General features: G+C 35.2%; 1 protein-coding gene across 1 annotated transcript in view; it reads right to left on the reverse strand.

Annotated features, from left to right (window-relative positions):
* Positions 1-17,432, reverse strand: part of LOC145224736 (DNA-dependent protein kinase catalytic subunit-like) — a 51,431-nt gene that overhangs the window by 17,135 nt on the left and 16,864 nt on the right. Inside the window, exons 25-56 of the mRNA XM_080091318.1 lie at positions 17,008-17,137; positions 16,497-16,672; positions 16,179-16,289; positions 15,498-15,616; positions 14,865-15,088; positions 14,263-14,401; positions 13,425-13,581; positions 13,123-13,244; positions 12,685-12,809; positions 12,045-12,204; positions 11,587-11,685; positions 11,019-11,213; positions 10,267-10,358; positions 9,688-9,889; positions 9,262-9,354; positions 8,968-9,056; positions 8,400-8,519; positions 7,891-8,053; positions 7,309-7,441; positions 6,734-6,883; positions 6,216-6,357; positions 5,808-5,943; positions 4,760-4,941; positions 4,068-4,187; positions 3,491-3,614; positions 3,025-3,162; positions 2,555-2,670; positions 2,186-2,377; positions 1,925-2,014; positions 1,651-1,864; positions 962-1,148; positions 35-259 (exon numbers count right to left, since the gene is read on the reverse strand). Of these exons, the coding sequence (XP_079947444.1) occupies positions 35-259; positions 962-1,148; positions 1,651-1,864; positions 1,925-2,014; positions 2,186-2,377; positions 2,555-2,670; positions 3,025-3,162; positions 3,491-3,614; positions 4,068-4,187; positions 4,760-4,941; positions 5,808-5,943; positions 6,216-6,357; positions 6,734-6,883; positions 7,309-7,441; positions 7,891-8,053; positions 8,400-8,519; positions 8,968-9,056; positions 9,262-9,354; positions 9,688-9,889; positions 10,267-10,358; positions 11,019-11,213; positions 11,587-11,685; positions 12,045-12,204; positions 12,685-12,809; positions 13,123-13,244; positions 13,425-13,581; positions 14,263-14,401; positions 14,865-15,088; positions 15,498-15,616; positions 16,179-16,289; positions 16,497-16,672; positions 17,008-17,137 (4,665 nt within the window). The remainder of the gene's footprint in view (positions 1-34; positions 260-961; positions 1,149-1,650; positions 1,865-1,924; positions 2,015-2,185; positions 2,378-2,554; positions 2,671-3,024; positions 3,163-3,490; positions 3,615-4,067; positions 4,188-4,759; positions 4,942-5,807; positions 5,944-6,215; positions 6,358-6,733; positions 6,884-7,308; positions 7,442-7,890; positions 8,054-8,399; positions 8,520-8,967; positions 9,057-9,261; positions 9,355-9,687; positions 9,890-10,266; positions 10,359-11,018; positions 11,214-11,586; positions 11,686-12,044; positions 12,205-12,684; positions 12,810-13,122; positions 13,245-13,424; positions 13,582-14,262; positions 14,402-14,864; positions 15,089-15,497; positions 15,617-16,178; positions 16,290-16,496; positions 16,673-17,007; positions 17,138-17,432) is intronic.

A 17,432-nucleotide genomic window follows, 5' to 3' on the forward strand; every position in this document is an offset into this window, starting at 1 on the left:
ATTATTTCAGAAAAGTTTAGTGTCAGGTTATCACCTTTTCGACTTCCAAAATTATCAGTTCCAGTATAAACCATTTTCTTTTTCCCGAAATCCGGATCAGTGGGTTTCAGTGTCGAAAGTGCTGGTCGATATCTACCACCAGAGGCGCTGGAACCAACGAGCAAAGCGCTTTTTCGTTCTGGTTGCCCAAACGCTGCCAGACTGGAGAAAGTATCTAAACTGCTCCCAGTCATCCAGTTGTACGTGTTCTTGCCAGTCACTGTGGATGACCACAACATGTTAAAATATTCGAAATTTATGAATTTTTTGGTAAACTGTTGTAATATGTTGCAGAAGTTATTCGTTAACATTTATCTTCAACTGAATTTAATCAATATGTTTTTGTTTATCTTTGACATAGTTTCAAGTATGACTGATTTTGTGTTTTGTGTAAATTAGGTGTGTTCTACAACGGTGTTTATTAATTATATTTGTGTATTATTCTATTTGAATAAGGTATTAATATAAGTTTACAAATCGAGCTTGAAAAACACTGCTCAGTTTACTCCTAAATGACAGCGATGTTGTAGAAATTAAACGATGCATCACTCTATGGGCATTATTTGATTTTGAAATGTATAATATCATTCGGTGTAGTCTTATGAAAATATTGATGGCAAATGTTAACTTTAAATTTGTCTCCAAATAAATATAAAAGCTGTTCTTTTATTTATCTTATGACTGAGTTTCACGTACGACTAATTTTGCCAATGTGGCAAGTGATAACTTGCATGAATTTGCACTCAGTCTATTTAGTTGCAGATGGTGTACAATTGAAGTTAAATTGAATTTTACTATGGACGTGTTTTTACGTCAACTATTGCATGTGTGTTCTAAGATGATTTTTATTAATCATCTGTTTAAGATTCTATTTGAATAATGCAATAAAATAAGTTCTCAATATAATTTTCAAACGACTTACTGTCGACTGTGGCTGAAAACTGGAGATTCTCCTGAGTCGCCATGACGACGTTGGGTTGCCTGGAAGACGGCGGCGACAGTAGCTTGTTTGGGGAATCCCCGCTGCTTCCTCCAGCTTGCAAAGTGTCAGCGAACAGCGGAGTCATGCTTGCGTGTCTGTATCTCCACCGGTTGTCGATCGTGTACTCCTGCAGCATGCCATGAGGTATATTGGATACCGAGTTTTGCCGCGTCAGCATGACTCAGCAAAACAACACAAACGTTAGCTGACGGAAGGTGAGCACAGCTTAGGTTTCGTCAGTGCAAATTGAAAAAGTGTGAAATGTTACAGCAATTATAGTACTTTAGATTGTTTAGAATACTACCATATGTTCGTGTTTTTGCACCAGTCAATGATTTAACATTATTACTTGTATCTTTCGTATATGCAAAAGATAGTATAGAATCGCTGCTAATAGCTCAAATACAAGAAATGCAAAATGTTTCATTAATGAAACAAAAGATGGTTTAGTTTTTGATCTAGCTAGTTTTTAAGTCCGTTTTCGGTGGTTCCAAAGCTAGACGACTAATTACACGTTATATTTTGGATTTGCTTTCGAAAGTCAAGTCAAGTGAATCACGTTTCAAACTAAGTACTACAATTTTATCCCTTTAGCTAGTCATCTCTGTTAACACGAAACCTGAACCCACCTGAAACACACATTCCGACAAAGGATGGTCAAACATTGGTCGTTCAAAATCTGGACTCAACGAGGCACTCTGTAGTAGCAGGGATACAGTGTTGGAGAGATAATTTACTTCATCTAATGCTGAGTCGTACATTTGACCAAGTAAGCTGCCAAGTTTAGCAGAAGCTTGAATCGGCAATCTGTCCTCACTGCTCCAGAAGTTAACAATCTGGTTCCTGTTCAAAAAATGCGGTTTTAATTAGAGCCTTGGCATTAGTATTTGCACAACGACTCACCTCAACGCTTCCTCAGGATCATGCAGCAACTTAAGAAGAAAAAGTCGTGATGAAGAAAGAATTTCAGAAGAGCGTTTGTCAGAAGGAAGGCTGCGAAAGAAATTTAAATTAAAACTAGAAGTTTAATCAACTTTACATAATAGGTGCAAAATTGAAAAATACATCAGTTTATAGGTTTCTTAACTTTCCAAACAACCAACATTCAAATTGTGCAACGAAATATGTGTAAAGCCAAACTACTTTTTAATAAAAACATCTCACCTCATTTGCGCGTCGTATATCTCCATGGCAACGTTCGCCGCCTCCTGACGACAGAGAACACTGGCATGCTGCGGAAAATGTTTGGCTATTTGACCGAAGAACATCATAACGTCATCATTGGTAACGTCAGAGGATTTGTTTGATATGACGCTCCGGCAGAGACGAAGGCAGACGAGCTGCAGGGCTTCATTACTGCAAGGAAGTTGTACTGATAAACAAAATGATGGTAACAACCGTAAATCGCCTAAATGTAAAACCCGTTGGGACCTGATTAGTTTGCTATGAAAACGAGTGGCTTGTAATGTTACAAATCTGTCATCTGTCAAATGTTTTTATGTCGTCGAAAGATTGTTCTGTAGGCCTCCTTACCCGATACTCAGTTTTGAGGTGAAGTTTTTCGCCTTGAGTTGAGTGAAAAGTTCTTCGATTGAGTCGGCTCGCTCCAGAATAATCTCAAAGCAATAAGTAAGAAGGTCACCATGAACCTGAAATTACAACAGTATACGTTTTTCACAGATCGTAAGGGTTTGTACGTCATTGTTCAACTGTTACACGTAAAGTTTAAATATGCGAAAACGATTTGGCTTGGCTTTTCTGGCTTCTCGTTTGAATAAAACAAAGTAGATTCAGGCCTGACTAAACACATGTGCACATTTTTGTCGTAATACCCTTCAATTAAATCCAACGTTCAAGACTAAAAATCGCTTTATTTTGGGGGATTTTTCTTGTTTCTAATTGCAACACAAGTGCTTCACGAATCATAATGGCTTAAACGCCACGCCAAACAATTAAAACAAGATACTATTTATCATACAGCATAGAAATAAGATGGATCTTACTTTTGGAATAAGAAACATCACACGAGACAGAAACTGATCGACAATCGGTGGGTAGTGGGACGCCACCTTGTGGAGACTTGTTATAAAGACATCCTGCCGCTTGGGGTCTCTGTTGAGCAAGGTGAGCTTGGCGACCACCTAATGGACAATTTTAGTTAAGGAGCAATTGGTTAAGTGGGTAAGAGTTTAAGCCTCTTGTCTAGTATAAGACCTAATTGGAAACAAATGCAATATAGCAATATAGTTCAATGACGGTTTAAAAGACAATACAGTCAATGAAATCAGTATCTTACAAACACAATTAAGACGTATAGTTTTGACTAAAAGTTTTATTACATTGAAAGATGTATCAGATGTTGTTTTTTGAAAGATGTATCAGAAGGCAATGAATGTTGAGAATTTAAAGTTTAAAAATGATTTTTAAAAGACACGTCAGACCCCAATATTTGATTCAAATATATTTTACCATCTCGTGAATTTCACCCTCGGTTTCTTTCTCAATCTCAGTCAGATACCTCAACGTCATTCCACCAACTTCTGCTGCGCTGTCATAAATTTCCTTGCGCTTGTAAACAATGTTTTGGAAAATTCTGTGCAAAAGATGAAGACCATAATGTATAAACGAACAAATAAAAAATGTTTTTCACATCTGTTTTTGCAGAAACCTTGCTGTAAGTGACAATCTTTAATGTCGGATACTCCAACGTTACAAAAGTTTGCAACAACTCATAAAACATTTGTTCATTTAAAACCTATTTTAGACAAGACGTTTCAGTCGATTTTTTTTCTTTGAGAAATGAACCACTGATTAACGCATTTCACAATTCTGCCAAAAAAGCAACCTAAGAACTTAGACACAGAAATACAGCGGATTTACACCAACAAAGCGTTGATCATCTGCTAAAGAACCACTTTAGGTGTTTTGGTAATGAATACTTATATGCAAAACGCACAAACTGGATGACAAATATAAGCTCAACATAAAGGTGTCATTTGTTGGTGTGGGAACCCGTCCCGTAACCCCAACGATTAATCTTACCCACCTCTTAAAATAGGCAGACCTGTCCACTACATACGATGATGTGTAAGGGGAAATCGCGTTTGCAAGAAGCGCACCGAGCAGCTGCAAACCTGCGAAGTTGGATTTCGATTCGGGATCAGTGCTGAAACAAAACAGACGATTGATTTGCAACAGCAGTGTTTAAACTTAAATTCAACTGCGTTTTAGGTTTACGACTCAGCTGATAAACTACTGGCTTGAAAATACATTTACCAAACGAGATTTTACCTATAAAGTCGATTAATTGGTGGTGGATAAAAGAACAATGGGCTTGTCCGGGCATTTTGTTAACGTACATTTTGCACAAATTCGTTTAAATAGAGTAAATGTGCAACCTACAACTAAACTTGTACATTGCAAGTTTTTGTTTTAATAAATGCTACAATTTTGTTTCTTCAATTGTTTAAAATAAGTTTGCGAGAAAGGGTGAGTAAATTAAAATAGCTAGTCCAATGAATTCGCTTGTGACGTTTGATTCTGTTTAAAAAAAGGGTTAGTTAATCTTGGATTGATTTAACTAGCCTACAATAATTCTACGATACTGTACTGTTCTAGTATGCCTTATCCCACTTGCGACTACATTATGCTGCTAAAGTGCTTAAAAAACTGTTCGACTTTCCGTTATGTCATATTTTACGTGATATATCTTTTTATGTATTTTGGGTATTTTCATACCTGCCACAAAGATCATAAATGAGTTTTGGGTTAATTCCGGATTTCACACGAGATCCCCAGCATTCCAAAGTCGCCTTGATCAGGTCCAAGTTATGTCGAAGGAGCGCACGGTTATCACACGAAAACTTTTCGGCTAAATGTTCGAGAAGGCCTTGCACCAAACCCCGACCTTCTACTGTGTCCTGTGTAATGTAAAAATTTGTAAAAACCTGTATAAGGTAAAATCAACTTTTAACTTCGTACAGGTAACAAAAACTTTACAGTAAGGCAGATATATTACAAGCGTTATGCCCAATCAAGTCCACCCCAAGCATTCTTACGTGGCAACACAAATACTACAAAAATCTAGTCAGCGGTGGGAATCGAACCCACAATGGGATGGATCGAAAGACGACTTGATTCAATCATTGCCTTCAATACGCCTGGCACACTATGATTTAGTTATGAGGGAAGGCTGATCCCAGTTTATTCGCAAGTTATGAAGTTTAATCAAAAGTCATAAAATTTGATCGCAAGTTATGAAGTTTGTTTGAAAGCTATTGAATTTGATCACAAGTTATTGAACTTAAACGAAAGTTATTGAGTTTGATCGCAAGTTATTGAGTTTGATCACAAGTTATTGAACTTAAACGAAAGTTATTGAGTTTGATCGCAAGTTATTGAGTTTGATCGCAAGTTATAAAGTTTAATCGCAAGTTATGGAGTTTGATCGCAAGTTATTGAGTTTGACGCAAGTTATAGAGTTTGATCACAAGTTATTGAGTTTGATCACAAGTTATTGAACTTGATCGCAAGTTATTGAACTTGATCGCAAGTTATTGAGTTTGATCGCAAGTTATTGAGTTTGATCACAAGTTATTGAACTTGATCGCAAGTTATTGAACTTGATCGCAAGTTATTGAACTTGATCGCAAGTTATTGAGTTTGATCGCAAGTTATGGCATTTGATCGCAAGTTATTGAGTTTGATCGCAAGTTATGGAAGTTGATCGCAAGTTATGGAAGTTGATCGCAAGTTATTGAATTTTGATCACAACAAGTTAAAGAACCTCTGGTATGGCCACACTGTTCCACGAAAGGGCGGTAGCGAGTACATCACATGTCATCCAGTCAATCCCATCAACACAGCAATCTCCACGCACTATTGTCTGGATGAGTGGTGCAATCCAATACTTTGCATATGGTCTACAAATGATTATGATAAAAAAGTAACATAAATTTTGAATATGATTGGAAAATAAGGTAAAATGTAATACACAGAAATATGTAATGGTTTACGAATACAAAGTAAAATGTAAACACAATTCCTATATGCAAGAACATTGTTAACGAATAATACAAACTGTGTAAAATTACATCTGACATCACCCAGATTGGCGTAGTTTGACAATAGAAATGTTTTAGAACAACAACACCTCTTCCAAATTGACAATATCAGCTGAATTGCTCAGTATTACCTGAAACATTCTTCACAATTTACGATGAGTTTGGCGATGAAAATCCGGATGTTAGGGTGGGTGGATGACGATGCAAACTTTTTATGAATGGAAAGCATCCATTGAGGAAGTTGCCCAGGTGGTGCATCCCCTGCAGGTAAACCTTGAAACGTATTTTTTTAAATAGGGTCCAAGAAGCACAAAAGTTTTTACTTGTTACATTACCAGGCGCATCAATTTCTAGTAATCTGTAGATTAAGGGCTGTTAAACAAAATTTGTTGATTTTCACAACATTGCTACATTACAATAATAGGTTCTATCTTAAAATAAAATAGGATAAACATTCACTTTACATGAGGTCAAAAAATTATCAAAAGTGCAATAATTGTTTCTGCAGACAAAAGAACAAAGATCTTTACATACGCAAATTTGTAAAACATGCATATTTTAATAAATGACGAAATCCTACAGTTTGAATCTTAATAAAACAGACCATTCAAAATAGTTTAATCATGAGTTCAAATTTCGTTCAACTCACCTATCTTGTTGTGTTGCATATGAGTGATGACACCAACCATAGCTGGCATACATTCGTGTTCATTCAACGAGTTTGCTTCAAGTTCAACAAAGTTGTTTTGGTGAGAAAAGTTGGTTGGACTTTCTCTTGTTGATGTCGATTCAAATCCAACTAAAAGAAAACAATTACACAAGCTGATAGTGAGCTGAAAATTAGGTGCATATTCAGAATGAAGAGACAGAGATGCAGACCGTGATTGGATTCGAACCCACAAAAGAAGCCCTTTTTCAGGCTGGGGTCATTTCCAAGGCGTTTGATTCGCAAAATGGTTAAAATTAAAACAAAAGATTTGAAGTATTTATGCAAAAATGTCAAAAGTTAATTTAAATTAAATTTAACATTTGGTGAGATTTAAAACAAAGATAGAAGCTATCTTGAGGTATAACGCAGTGGTTCTCAACAGGATGTAAATTTGGTACATTTGAGGAAAAAAAGTATCTTCAAAATCTGCTCAGAAGTGAACGAAATGCCTTATCAAATCCAATCTTTGGATTAGAGATAAATTGCTTCGGCTTTTATGTAGCTTGGTAACTTACGCGTGTCAGATTGGAGGGACGATATTTGGACGGTTCTTCCCCTGTTTCCATCAAAAGCGCTAACTTCTTCACTTAAACTGCTGCCAGCTATTGATGCCATATAAGGAGCGAACATCATGCCTTCATTCTCGTTCTACACAAACAAAAAGATCATTGTGTTAAATTGTATTCTATTATTGCATCAAAAAAGTGTTCACTAAGTTTTAACATGTTTGTTTGTTTTATTTTTATCCACGGTGGGCAGGTAACGCCAGGATACGAGGTGCTTTCTTTGATTGTTTGACTCAGGAAGTTGGCAACTTTAAGTTAGTTCAACCTTGAATTCAATTTTTTTGACTTAGGGAGTAGGTAACTTCAGTTTTAAAACATCTGTTTCACTGGTTTAGAGCAATGCTGATCAAGTCTTTTTCTCATGAAAACACGAGTGTCTGAGACAAGATTAGAACCCACAAACTTTTGAACAAGAGGCTCCTGCGCTAACCATTCGACTAACTTGTAGCAGAATTAATAAAATAAGAAAGCTTTAAATATTTAAGAGTTGAATCATAAACATATGATAAGTCAGTTTGAATTCAAACTTACATTTTCCTCTTTCTTGGCTTTCCTGATGGCGACAAAGCGTTTCCTTTTCACCAGTGGCTCCGTCATTTCAACTTCAAACTTGTATTTGCTTTCGGTCGGTATGACGTTGTTCAGGAAAAACTGATTCTTGGATGGATTCTCATCAAACAAAAATGCTTTGTACCTAATCAATAATCACACATCCCATTAAAATTAAGTTAGTTTTCATAATGCTTTGTTAGGAATTTATTTCAATTTTCCGACGCTCCAGTCTCACCCCCTAACGTGAGTCCCCGCCACATAGCGCCTAGTTGTAGCAGGTGTAGCTGTAGTGCGTTTACATCTATCCACCAATTGTGGCCTCCATCAACCAAATGAACGTGTTACTTTGCGCAGTCATATCACACATCACAATAAATAGGAGTGTTTTTTTCATAAAGTTTTTCGGCATATTCGACACACCTTTGATAAGTCCGTTTGAATTCGAAACAAAACGTGCAAACTGGAAAATGGTAAGAGAGTTTACTTACCACTTTTGTTCAGTTTGAGTGCAGACCACCGATGCTATCATAGCGTTATAAACTGAACAATGAAATTTCCTTCTTTCCTCCAACAACTGACTTTCACCCTCCAAGTTCTCATTTCGATCCCTGCAAAAATGTTTTCTACAACGAGGCAAATTTCAGAATTTATAACTGTTTTTATATTTTGGAACACTACATACGGATCTGTTCATAAGTTGAATGGCGAAAATAACGACCCAAATAGACGTAAAAAGCGACATGCTTTATTGTTTAAACTTTTTGGCAAAAGTTGTTTTTAAATTATTTTGTTGTTTAAACAAATAAGATTTATAAGTGTTTGGAGATTCGGTTGCTTAAATTAACGTTGGATTGTTCCACACTTCAACCGTCCAAATTCACATTCCAATCCTTGCAAAAACTTTTACGTTAATTCTTTTTTACAAAATAAGTTACCAAATTTTTGAAATCGGTTTTTTGAATTTTTGAAAAAATTGGGAAAAAAAGTAGAAAATCTTCTGACGGAAAAAATAGTAGATAAATAGACTCGAATCGAGAAATTGATCTACACACAAACCTGTTTGCTCTCATCATAAAAGCTTTCATGAGAGATTCTTTATTTTGCGAACTAGCATAAGCTTGTCCGATGCTTGACGAAGGCTCAATCTGTGTAAAAACAATAAAATTCAATGCTAACCTAAGCACAAGTGGAACAATAGTGTCTTGTCAATTGCACACCAGAACTCACGTTGATATACCTTAACTGTGATTGTGTATATTTTTGGAATTGTTTTTGTTTATACTTCAAAAATATTTGTTACTTGATTCTATTTGAACAAGGGTAAAAAACCATAGAAGTTTTTTCTCTAACCTGTTCTTTGGGCAAAAGTGAAAACATGAGCTCCAGTATTCGGTAAGCGAGACTTTTCCTTTCCAGTTGATCGATCCACTGAGATTCGGGATACTGAAAGGCAAGTACAATCTAATTATTTTATTGTATACTGAATCTTAGCGTTGGTCACTAAAGTGTTCCGCTAAATGCATACTCTGGCTTGGCGAATTTAAAGTTTCAAGCAAAATCGTTGTTATTATACCAATACGACTACAAGAGATATTCACAAAACACTTTGAACTCCACCAACCATCGAGTATAAAATAAAACTATTTAGGCTTTTAACTTGTTAAATAAACCCATTTATTTATTTGTCGTTGTATGACAAATGCGTTGATTGGGGTCAAAAGTACACAACCCCAGATGTATTTTATGTTGAAACGACTTAAATGCCATTGTCCTTACTCGTTTCGTGTCTTCCTTCAGTATATCCATGACCTCGTTCAGATGCGCGGCAAAGAACTCGACAAGCGATATTACGTCACATCGGGTCGCCATGGGAACAATGACGTCACAAACCGCGTGGCGACGCGTCACTGGGGATCGGGAAGTGATGAAGTTGTGAAAGGGAAGATCGAGAGCGGACTTCTGTTGGTGGATCGGAATGCTGTGAATATGTGAGAAGATTAGTTTTATGAATCAATTTCCGCTATAGTTGTATTTGAATAAGGAAGTGATGAAGTCGTATATGCGATGCAAATGTTTGAAAAGCTGTGAATGCAACCGAGATGAAAATTTGTTTAAATGAAACACGGTAGGGTTTTTTTTGGAATAAGATTTGACTATGCAATACGATTGCAGTATTTAAACAAATTGTAATTTTTGTGTAAATAGCCATTTATGCTAAAGACGATAGTTAATGCTGATGTTGTCTATCAAAGGGACAAATCCTGCACATTTATTTATTCTTGAAAGTTTTCACAGTGGATTTGAATTTAAACCTTGTTTTAGTCAAATCTGAGAGTATTGTGATGGTACCCTTACCTTTTGACGCACACGTGAAAAGTGTTTTGCACTTCATCGAACAAACAATGATGTTCTTCGCGACAGAAAATGCTGATAACGATTTGAAGAATCTAAATAAAAAGTATTTTAATTTAAACTTAATAATCCTAAAATCCTCACATTTATAACTAAACAGTATCACCCTAAACATAACCAAGTACACAACATACTGTTAGTTATCCTTTGTCTAAATCAATAGTTCTAAGACCGATGGTATATAGTACATTGATTAGCCAGACAAGACCAATACGTTTCAATAAGCAAAAGAGGTAGGAAAGAAAAAGATAAATATCTTAAAACGTACACAACATAATATAATTAGTTCTTCTTTGTCTAAATCAGCAGTTTTATAACTTATGGCATAAAGTAAATAAATTAGACATACCAGACTAACATGTTTGAACAAGTCTAAATCGTGTTTAAAAAGACATACAGAAACATAAAAAAAAACTTTTGCGGATGAGATAGGCAAAACGGTGAAAAATAAAAAAATGCATAATCCACTTGTGCCTATTCTACAGATGTTAGACATACCAGACTAACATGTTTAAACACATACAGAAACATATAAAAAAAAAACTTTTTTAGGTGATGTAGCCAAAACAGGAAAAAATAAAAAAATGCATAACCCAATTATGCTGAGCCTATTCTACAGATGTCACATCACTGATTGTGATTGTGACACTGATGATGATGATTGTGATTACAAGATTGCTTTATTTCTTCCTCACCATGAGGTTTCCAGTCATCTCCAGACACAAAAGTATTTTCTTTATGGCGGAACAATACTCATTGTGTGACGTGGAACCGGGTGAAAGTTCACGTGAGCTGAGAGGAAAACGATTCGCCACGAAATTTTCCAACGACGATTTTAGCTGGTCGTTGTGGTCAGAGGCCAAAGTGAAGAAACTAAGCAAATCCAACGCCTGTTGATAGACAAAAAAGTTATATTTCTAAATTTTACGCTTCCGCTTGAATTTTACCATATTCTGTTTTCTTTTACACCATTTTGAGAAAGTATGTTAGGGCAACGATGCTGCTGGAAGTTCATTATAACACAAAATAAACTGAATTAAACAATTTTTCAAAAATTATTTAGTGTATTAGTTGGTTTCAGACAACAGTTAAGATGGATTTTGGTAAAAAGCAAATTTCGGTAAATTTAATTTTCTCAGAATTCTCGGTAAAATTTTTCAATTTACAAGATCAGGTAATAATAAACATATTTCAATTTTTTGCATTTTTAGTTCTTTATTCGAATAAAAGTTAACGTTGTGATACAAGCCTTTTATTTCTCACCTGCAGTTTGAAGGAAAGATTGAGTTTTGCTGATGTCAGCATATATTTGTACATTTCAAAGACAGCTTCAAATGCAGGATGTTTTGGTTCAGTGCAAACCTAAATAGATAAATATTAGGTGAAAAATCTTTTAAACCCACAAAGTTAAACAGTTGTTGTAATTCGCTTGTAAACACAACTAAATGTTTGAAAACAGGGTCTTTGTATCAGGTAGGCCTACGATATTTCATATCAGGTAGGCCTACTATAGTTTTTTTATTGGGCATTAAAAAGTTTGAAATCATTGCAAAACATTTTATTAGCGATTATAGTGTAATGCATGAAAAGTTAAAAAAAAATATATCACACAGAAAAGATAAACATTGTACACACATTATACACTTTTTCCTATAAGTTTTAAAAAGTGGAACAATATTCAAACGGAACTTTCTTAATTACGAACGTAACTGTCACCAAACCTTAGCATTAAGCGCGAAGATTCTACGCAGAATATCAAGTGCATTGCTTTGGCTGTTTTCATCTTTAAGTGAGCTGTCGTCATGCCAGAAACACTTCAACTTCGACCAACTGTTAAGGATTTCGCCGCAAACAGAAGCAGAATATTTCTTTCTTGCGATTCTGTATTATGGAAAAAAATAGCATGCTGAAAAACTCTTAGTCTTTTACACTGTGAACCTCGTAAAATTGTTGCCCTCACTTCAAGAAAACTATGTGTTAAACTCATCGAAATGTCAAAAATTAGGAGTTGCATTATTTTTTTTACTCCCAACAAATTGCAGTGTCTCCGTCTGGCCATATTAGGCTGTATTGGCAATGTCTTGTCTCTAGTTGCACTGTTCAGATCTTATAGGTCGAAACAGTATTCATGCATCCAACTTAGCATTAAAATGCTTTGTACACGTTTTTAAGTCATTTTAAGCCACTGTTTTTTTTTCAGGTCTACACAAAAATGTATGAAAAACAATACCGTTTTTGTTAAAAAGCAAAATTTTCTGTAAACTTTTAAGGTAAATTCGAAACGACGTTTGATGTTCTTGAAAGATTGTTCTACAAGCGTTAAAAAAACTTGAATAAACCCGTGTTGTAAACCTTAAATACCTGTCTGTGGTTAGATATTCAAGAGTTGAGATCAAAATATTTGTGCATGTTGTAAGGTTGGACGACGAAGCATCAATTAGTGCTGGAATGTATGATGAAGGGTTGGAGACAATTGCCTCGCAAATCTGGTTGAAAAAATAAAACATTATTTATAGTTAATTAATCATTTCGCGTATATGACAAAAGAATGTTGCAAAGTCGGTGTATACAAAGGTGGTTGAACAGTAGTTAAACAAAAATGTCAAAAAATATTTTTTTAAGTACTCATTTTTAGGCGATGCTAGTTTACCACATTTTTATCAATATTGACTCAAGTGTTTATAAACGACCAGTTTTCAACGTCAGTTTATGTATCAGGCTCTGGAGTTTACCTCTTGATAAAGATACAAGTCTGCGTATAGTTATAGGCGACATGCATATTCACTGAACCTTGCTCACCTTTTTAGAGTAAACAGCAACAAACATTTGTCCGTGGGTGTTTCTCAGTTTATTTTCTCTGTCGTACGAAATCAAACCCGTGTTGTCATAAAGACGCGACACCAAGGTTTCAGAATCCAAACCTGGAAAAAAGTCATATAAGCTGTGTTAAAAAAAAGATTATTAATTGTTTTATCCTGTCTTCTGTATAACATTTCATTGATGACGTATTACGACGTCATATTTTGCGGCGTAGAACAATTTGATGACGTACAACAATTTTATATGACGTAACACAACGCCGTATTTTATGACGCATTTACCGAGTTTTAACGCTAGTTGGAGCAGCATGTTCCCGATTTCAACATCTTTCGGTGCCAGTGTTACAGGGTTCAGTTGCAAATCGTCCCCTTTTGATACAACTGATCCAAAAACTGATTCAAAAATCCTGTTACGTAACATTTCCACATCGAAATTCTCCTGAAAACAAAACAAACTCATCACGCACTGAAACTACGCACACATGTGATTATATTGCGCTGTTGTTTGAGGAAGAAATTAAAGTGTTTTTTTTCTGTATTTTTTCTGTAAAAAAATTATGACTGACAGATATGAACTTGGCCGAAAGGTGCAGTGCGCCTGAATAATTAACAAAGACAAAAAAACCTTGCGAAACCATCCTTGATTCAAACCCTGTGAAAACAAATTAGAAAAAATCACAACCGAAAGTGAAAACTATACAGAATGAATGTAAAATAGTATTTTTGGGGGATGGGCCGAGCCGAGCCAGAACCTGAGTACTCCGTCATGAGCATCGCTGTTTTTGATGCTCGGCCGAGCAGTTCCACAAATTGACCAAAACATTAAATGAACACATTCGTACCCTGCATGCAAAACTAGTGTTCGAAAGGGTATTCAATACAACAAAGACTGATTCTTAAATGCGCTCGAAAAATGCAAACTTCTGGGGCCTGTACAGCTTAGTACACCGCTGGTGACGTAAGAGACCTTGGAAAACTACAAAACTAGCGTGAAACTTGGAATGTTTATGACGACATATTGTACCGAACGTGCTCGGTCGAGCATGAAAGTGAGATGCCTGGCCTTGATCAATCAAACAGAGCATTTATAGTTTTGGCCCATCCCTAGTATTTTTTGTACCTGACTTTCGTTTGTGATGATTTCATCAAGCATTTTGCTTTCAGACAGGATTGCGTAACCACGAACCAAGTCCTGAATTGGAAGACTTTTTTCTGGTCCTTCCTCGTTAAACGGGATAGGCAGCAAATCTATCAGGTTTCTGAAATATACAACTTTTAATTTTCTACCGCGATTCGTAGGTTATTTGCCATTGCATCGCAGATTATTGTTTTTAAACATAGCAGTGTTCAGTTGAGTTCAACGATTTAACCAACAGACGTTTGCGTATAAGCTGAGATTTTGTTAATTTTTTTTTTGGTGATTTGCACTTTCACTTTCAAATGCTAAGATTTTCAGAATTACAGTGCGAAAAAAATAGAAAAGTCTACTAGTAAAACAATAAAATAAAATAGATATAGATGCTGTTAGGATTGTTAAAACGTTGCTCAAAGTAAAATAAATCGTTACTCAAAGAAAAGTAAAATCGTAATTCAATCAAACTTTAAAAGGAATGTCCGGCTAAAGAAAACAAAATTTAATGTTCAAACTTAACAAGCAACCACTATCACCCAAGCATTATACACAATAAGATAACAAATGGGTCTACAAATCCAGATGTTTACCCGAATTCTGTCAACTTTTCTGCCATAAGTTTCACAAACAAAAGCTTCTTATCCGTAGGAAGATGTTTAAGGAGCAAAGACACGATTTTGGTGGAAAGCATTCGTAAATTTTCCACCACGTTTTCATCGTTCAAAGTATCGAAGCCAAGTGTTGATGGACAAACTGTTGTTGTGCAAATCAGTGATAAGAGAGTTTCGCGCGTCCAGAAGTCGTCCGGAATAACCTGAGAATATAGAATTCGGAAAATGAAATTGAAAACACGCAGTTTTAAACTTTTGTTACAGTTAAAAGACATCACAGGTTAAACTATTAAAAATCTAATTTAAATGATAAAAGAAGATTTTCGACTTGACCAGTTTAAAATATCATCATTGCATTTTTTGAAAGCATTTTTAGGAAATCTATTTTATTCACGAAAAAGCTAACAAACAAAAAAACACGATAGTTCTGAAAATGTTAACAGCAACATAAATCACATGTCAGCAATTTAAAATAAAAATATAGTCCAAAGCAGTAAATGACGTTCATATAAGTTTGTAAAACTATTTTGAAACTTGTGAAAGTGGAGTAAAAAAATAGATTTAAAAGTCGAAAGATTTACATGAAAACACAGGTTGATAAATCGGTTTTACCTTCATGACTGTGTCAGGGAATCGCTGCAGCAACATGGCAAAGAACTGCAAAGTTCTACTTATGAGTGAGCACTTGTTGTGATTGTAAGTCTGCGTGTCTTGTGGGGTGAATACAAACACTGAAAATAAAATACATTTTAATGCTAGATTGTCAGTTTATTATCATTTTTATGGGCTTGGGTTTATTATATTCATGTTTAGTTAAATGTACAAAAGAATGTATGTGACAGCTTGGGCAAGAAGTTTGTTGCAAATAGCTTAAAAGGCTCACCTATTCCACAGTAAATGTAGTCCATATGTTATAGGGTGTTTTAGTGTGATATGCTTAAGTCTAATCTAAGCTCAAAAACTTTTTTTGCTACCTGTGCCTTAAATCCTTTTTTATTAGTACACAGAGACATAGATTAAATTATCGTACATTAATGATATACAAGACATAAAATATGTTATCTTAAATTCAAGCTCATGAATGCCACAGTTACCATGAAAAGGTAGTCAATATTATAAAGTGTACTGTTTAATGCAGATCTAAGGTCAGGCTTTATTCTAGCGATACATCGAGTTACCAATCCCCTTAACGCCAACTATACTTTAGTCGAGATGAGACATAGAATCGTCGCGTTAAACTTAGATATGTATATTCTGTCTATCAAAACTAATTAAATTCAATGAGATTGATACCTTGAGATTTTGATTTGACCAATTTTGAAGCCAAGTCCTCAATTCCTATCTGCGCTACGTCACAGATAAAATAGCGAAGACTTCGGAAAAGGAAACTCGCGGATCGATTTTCTGCAAAGAAAAAATAGGACAGTTAGTTGCAAACCAGACTAAAACACAGTTCTAAGAATGCAAAGAAAAGAGCAAAAAACACAAGTGTTTTGACTGATTGGACCAATAGAAATATAAAGTTATTATCCGTTATGACGACATATGAATGTGACGTAATTTTTAAAGTGAACCCTTTCAAATATTTACAATTTTAAAAAGATAAAATACCACAAAGGACTTCAACCGGTGTGAGTAGTTTTTCTTGAAACAGCCACGAATAAGCCTCCAGTGCAGCAAGAACCAGATCAAACCAGTTACAAGCGGATTTCACCGAAAACTTGCTGCACACTGACGAGAGAAACGTGTAAGTCTGGATCCCATTTCCACCATTGCCACTTTCGAACCTTAAAACAAAGCATTACTTTTTTGCCTTTTTTAAAAAGCAATTAAGTCATAAATTATAGAAATCATATTGAATGTACACGCCTGCTTTTTACTAAACAAAATATAAATCAATATTAATATTTTAATTTAATACAGAGAAATAAATCCTGACATGTTTGTTTATTGGCGAAAAATGTCGCACAATATACAGTATGAGGGGGAAAAAGCAAATACATCAAGAGGTTGGAGGCAAAAAATAAATCCTGGCATAGGAAAAAAATCCGTTTGGGCGCAGTCTTTCTCTTTTTTAAAAAAAATGCAGACACACATACAAGACTAGTCATTTTGAACTTACTTCTTTACAAAATATTGTGTTCCGTCTTTCTCCTTCTTCTTATTAATCCACAAGGTGGCAGAGCGGAGTTTATCGTCAGGAATCAGTTTCACGAAATCGTAGAAAAGTCGCATGCACTGGTGTCTGCATTCTGAAAACAAAATTTACTCATTAAAAACGGACAGAAAAGGTTCATAAAGTTTCTACGTTAGAACACACGGATTTCGAGAGCTTACCTACTGATAAAAGTTCCACATCAGTAGCACAAACGTAGGTACGTACTACAATTTTTAATCTTTTTGACTAAACATTGTCATTATTGGCAAAAAAAACGTTGTACAATGACTTTTAAGGTATTCCATTTGGCAACAGCTATTCATAAAATTCCTGGAATGAAATGTTTCCACTACATACAATATCTCTCTGACATTTATGATTTTGATTAA

Source organism: Phallusia mammillata, chromosome 1 (assembly GCF_965637545.1).
Source record: "Phallusia mammillata chromosome 1, kaPhaMamm4.hap1.1, whole genome shotgun sequence".
In the NCBI taxonomy this organism is placed as follows: Eukaryota; Metazoa; Chordata; class Ascidiacea; order Phlebobranchia; family Ascidiidae; genus Phallusia; species Phallusia mammillata.